Source organism: Triticum urartu, chromosome 6 (assembly GCF_003073215.2).
Source record: "Triticum urartu cultivar G1812 chromosome 6, Tu2.1, whole genome shotgun sequence".
Lineage (NCBI taxonomy): Eukaryota > Viridiplantae > Streptophyta > Magnoliopsida > Poales > Poaceae > Triticum > Triticum urartu.
Genome location: NC_053027.1, coordinates 407111807 through 407117273, shown reverse-complemented (window position 1 = coordinate 407117273; position 5467 = coordinate 407111807). Strand labels below are relative to the sequence as shown.

The following is a 5467-nucleotide window of genomic DNA, read 5'->3' as shown; positions in this document are numbered from 1 at the left end:
CGATGACGCCTTAAAGAAGGGAACGAGCTTCGCCGCTGCCGGTTTGTCCGAAGATAGAGCAGGTTTTCACCTCGGACAACACTTATCGCCACCGAACGCCACACCCCAACTACCACGCCGTCCACACGGCCATGGCCACCGGGTAGCACCAAGCCATGGGCTCTACCCATGAGCACCACACTAACACCAACAGGACCGCCGCCCTAGCAGCCAAGACCTTGACACCACCTCACCCAAGATCCGCCGCTACCCCAACCAAAGATACGAGCAAAAAGGCCCTGCCTTTCACATCCCTGGGCAGCTCCCTGCGTCGAGACCCAATAGGCCGGCCAAAACTGGCCTCCATTGACCCGCGCTGCAGCACCGGGTGCTAGATGAGCTCGGTCCCGCGGCACCGTGTGCGAGATGAGATCGGTCTTGCTACACCGTGCACGAGACGAGCTCGGTCCTACTACACTGTGCGCGAGACGAGATTGGTCCTGCCGCACCGGGCGCGAGACGAGCGATGGACCGCAGCTGGGAGAAGGACAACCCTTCGATGAAAGTAGTGCCCGAACGACGAGGAGAGGAATCGAAGGCTGACATAGGCCACCTACGAGAAAGAAGTAGCCGGAACAAGCCAACCACCGCTGCAACCAACCTGCCACCTCGCAAGCCGCTCACTGACAGGACGACGCCAAAGAAGACCAGCGCCACCGTGGAATGGCCCAGACCACCGCCATGAGCCACCGCCACACCATGGCATCCCACATCCACACCAGGACCCCCGGGGGACAGCCCTGAGCCGCCAACCGGCGGCCATGGGCCAAATCCGAGCCGATCTGGCTGGCAACCGCCGCCGCCAGTAGCAGCAGCTGGCGCACCGCCATGGTCCACGGCCATAGCCATGACCCCACCAGGTCGCAGCCCGCCCCCCGTGTCGCCTGACGCCCACACACCCCCATCTGAACGGGTCCGCCGCCAAGCGCGCACCACCACCCCGGTCACCAGCCGCCAGCTGGCCAAACCAGCCGAGGCCTCACCGCTCCATAGACGACCACCACCGCGCCAAAACCACGACGCCGCCCGCAGCCCTCGTCACCCGCAACCCGCGTCGCCATGCGGCCAGATCTGGCGGGGCCGCGCTGCTCCAGCCCCTTCCGCCCATCACACTCCGCCCGTTGCGTAGCCAGCAAGCTGATGTCGTCACGCCACTCGGGTGCCCCGCCATGCCGCAGCACCCGCCGCCAGCGCCGCACCCCAGCCCGGACGCCCCGTCCCGCGTCAGGGCCCCACGCAAGAGGATGAAGTCTCCCCGCCACCGCCAGCGACAGCCGCGCTCCGTCCCCTGGTGGTGGCGAGGGAGCGAGGAGATGAGGAGGGGGAGCCCAGCGGCATCCGCTAGGGTTCCCTCCTTGCCGCCTGGGAGGGGGGTGTCGTTCCCCGGCTGCATATATACTTGGCTTATGTAGGACCGTGAACCCGTGTTTTGACAGTCAAGGTATGTAAGCAAGTGTAACCCGTGTTTTGACAGTCGATGCGGGTCATATACTGGCAAGGTGTACGTTTGCGAAGGAGGTCTGGTACTCACTCTGGGACACGCTTGGGATCCAAGTAAATGGCCCGCAATCGACTGACACTACTTTGCAATGGTGGCTCAAAGAGAGGGGTAACTACCACAAAGCAGAAAAGAGAGGGTTTGACACGGTATTCACTGCGACAATATGGGCGCTATGGAAACAGAGAAATGCGAGGGTATTCGGCAGGATGGACCAGCAAAAGAGACCGAGGGAGGTGGCCATGATGATCTTAATGGAGATAGCAGAGTGGAAGCAAACTTTGGGTGGAGTTGGTGGTTTACAACGTTTTGTGAGAGAGTAGCTATAAGGCTTTGTTTGTAGGTGTGGGTGTAAAGGTTGTGTCGTCGACCGAATGTGCGCATCCCGTTAACACATCTTGTAAATATTTTTTTCTACCTTCTATAAAGATATGGTACGTCATTGGCATACTCTCGAAAGAAAATAGTCGAGGTATGTCTTGATACTAGGTGACGTGTGATTTTCCTGTAGTGATCAAATGTTCGGGTTATTATTCTAATTTACCAGCAGAATTGTTGGTATTTTATCCCTTGTCTACCTCGAGAAAATTCTCTCCCTATGGCCAGCCAATGCACACGTGAAACTGAGCCAGCAACAAGGGTCAGCTCAGCCGACGAACTACAGAAACTTCCGGCCAAAATGGCCCCTTTGTTCGTCCTGGACTCCTGGTCCAGGTTCGGCCAGGCCGTTCGCCTGGTCCGCCGCGAATGCTAGCGAGAAATATGAACATGGCCCAATCTTCTCATTAAAATCTAAATCTGCGACAAACTCTGTATGTCACCAGCCTGCATGAACAGTGTGACCCAGAAGTCCATCTCATCGTTGCTCGACGACGGCGATGCACTATCTACGCCGAAGGTGTCGCTGGTTTCCATCCCGGAACCGGAGCTGTGCACCGACATCGCCAGTGTCTCCGACCAGAAGCTGTCATCAATCTGGAACTCCTCCGACTCCGAGGAAGAGCTGCCCGTGTTCTCCAACGACGAGGCCATCGAGTAGTCAGCGGCGGACGACGTCGAGAGGGACTGCCCCGGCGACATGGAGAGGGACTGCCCCGGTGACGACGCCGCCGGCTCGGAGGTCGGTCCCTCTAGCGCGCTCGCAGTCGCAGCCACAGCAGGCTTCTTGGCTTTGCGCTTAGGCGCTGCCTGGCCGGACGGCTTGGACGAGGATTCGAGTCGCTTCTTGAGGTGTGTGTGCCAGACGTTCTTGATCTCGTTGTCCGTCCTGCCAGGCAGCCTGGCCGCAATGGTGGACCATCTGTTGCCGAGCATGGCGTGGAGTTGGATGATGGCTTCTTCCTCGTCGCTGGTGAAGTTGCCGCGCTTGATGTCGGGGCGCAGGTAGTTGATCCACCGGAGGCGGCAGCTCTTGCCGCAGCGCAGCAGGCCGGCCTGCTTCGGCAGCGCCCGCCAGTTGCTGTGCCCGTGCTGCTCGATGTGAGCGACCAGGGTCATGTCCTCCTCCGCCGTCCACGGGCCCCTCTTGAGCCCCATCTTCTCGCAGCAAGGAGCCCTCACCATTGCTGTTGCTTACTCTGTCTCTGTGTGCTCCTCTGCACTCTTCTCTTTTCTTTGCGCAGGCCCGGATAAGACGCTCGCGCTGTGTGTGTGATGGGTCGGAGGCGAGGGAGGGAGTCGGATGCTCGGAGGAAGCAGATGATGGTTTGTGGATTGCGAGGGCGTCGGGCTATTTATGCTCGCCCGCGTCGACAGCAAAACGTGGTCAATTGGGGTTCATGGGCAGCTTCTGGGAAGGATCGAGCGGAATGGCCACACCGCTGGGTGACAAAACGAGGCGGAATAGCAACGTTCGCTCCCACTTGTCCTTTTTTCTGTTGTTTGGAATTGGATGGAGCCCATGTACGGTTTTGTTTCCTTGTTTATTGCTGGCTTTGCTTCTACTTTAGTTACTACTAATATATACTCGTGTGCCCATTTTAAAATCCACATGTTGGATGCGCATGTGTTTCTGGTGGCCTTATTCTCTCTGAAATGATTAGTGAACTGCTGCCTCGATTGTCTCAGGAGTGGGCGTACTTAGCTTAGCTGCAACAAAAACATCAATTGGATTCTCAATCAGATTCAGGGGCCTGCAAGACAAGCACTACAGCAATCCTTGAGTAAACTGCAGTTTGCATCAAGCAAAATGGAATATTTACAGTGAAATTTTTTTATACGAATCTGATTAATTTTGGCCCCCTCTCAAGGTCACTACATATATGGAAGGTTAAGGTTTCTTTACGGATTAAAAATTTTATGTGGTTTGTCCACAAGCAAGTAATACTCATAAAGGACAACTTACTTAAGAGGCAATGGGTAGGCAATTCGCGGTGTTGTTTTTGTGCTCAGGATGAGACAAAACAACATTTATTCCTTAAATGCCCACTTGCCAAGTTACTTTGGAGAACGATTCATATAGCTTTTAATATCAATCCTCCAGTAGATATTGCGTCTTTATTTGGGACGTGGTTAGTTGGGGTTGAACAGATCACGGCAGCTCGTATTCGGATTGGAATATGTGCGTTATTATGGGCTATATGGAACTGCAGAAATGATATGATTTTTAACACACAACATAACTTAACTTTTTTGCAGGTTATCTTCAGAGTTACAGCTTGGATCCGTACGTGGTCCTTACTCACACGTATGGACTCCAGGGAGCCTTTGGTTACTGGGTGCAACTAATGGGAGATGGTGGCTCGGGTTATATTCAACCGGTTCGGATAGCGTTCGCATAACAGGATAGGAGTCTAGAGAGTTTATCCTTATTATTATCGTATCGATTGCCTTTGTCCACTTGTAATTTTCCGGTTTATGTACTTTGTTTTGCTCCGTTTGCGAGCTGTAAGACTTTTACGATGATACGTTCTGGATTTTTAATAAAAAAGCCGCATGCATCATCATGATGCAGAGGCCGAAGGTATACCTCCATTTCCAAAAAAAATTATACTAGCAATTGTTCCAATAACAACTCCTATTTCAAAAATCTAAAAAATCATAGATGTATATCGTGTGACGCAATATATACCGACACATCTTGGTTAAGGAATATGAACATTTCTGAAAAATCATACTACCGTGTTTATACCGTACCCCTTGGAAATGTTGTGTGGTTGAGAGAGTACTCAATTGATCATTCTAAAGGTTTTCCTACTCCGTCCCTCCATCAAAACTCTAGAAGCTAGAGCGGCGATGTTGATCTACCTTCTCCTCGATGAGATCATGAGCCTTCCTTCCCTCCCTCCACCGCTTCGACGCAGGGAGGGGCAGCGACCCTGTTGTTAAAACCATTGATGATAGGGTGAGGTTTTTAGTTTAGGTTTCATCCCTAGTCGTCGGTGGTAAGGCGATTCCCGCTTCGTCCTCTTCTATGATGCTTCTTGGCATCATTGGGTGACGTGCGGAGGATGATGTGTCCATAAATTTTCTTCATCGAGTCGATGGTTTTCTTCTACTTGTTTATATCGATGGCAATGTTTTGTGGGGCAGATGGCGCGACTGAGCATCTTGGTCCTCCGACTCTAGTTTTGATCGACAAAGGTTGGTCAGCTTCGACGTCGTTGGGGAGCATGTGAGAGATGTACTCCCCAAAATAGCCTCATCGGACCTGGGGCATTTATAGGCCCTCTCTGATGTTTTCTTTTCTGGGGCTACGATCTGGTACGCAGATCATGGTCATCGACAACTTCTGATTTGTGTCTTTGACTTCCTAGCCACCGTTTCTACAAGTTACTAGATTTCAATAAGTTTGCTCTGTTCCAACGAAGGCTCAAACGCGGCAGCAGTTTTGGTCACGGCCGTGTGTTGTGTTCTTGGGCACACCAAACGATTTGGATTTGGGTTTATTTTCCCATTTCTGTAAGGATGTTTTTGTAATGGTTTAGGCTA

At 53.0% G+C, this 5467-nt stretch overlaps 1 protein-coding gene across 1 annotated transcript; it reads right to left on the bottom strand.

Moving 5' to 3' along the window:
* Positions 1-2034: 2034 nt before the first annotated feature.
* On the bottom strand, positions 2035-3239 carry LOC125513814 (transcription factor MYB30-like). The gene has a single exon (XM_048679023.1). The coding sequence runs from the start codon at positions 3098-3100 to the stop codon at positions 2330-2332; it is 771 nt and encodes a 256-aa protein (XP_048534980.1). The 5' UTR covers positions 3101-3239; the 3' UTR covers positions 2035-2329.
* Between the last annotated feature and the right edge of the window lie 2228 nt (positions 3240-5467).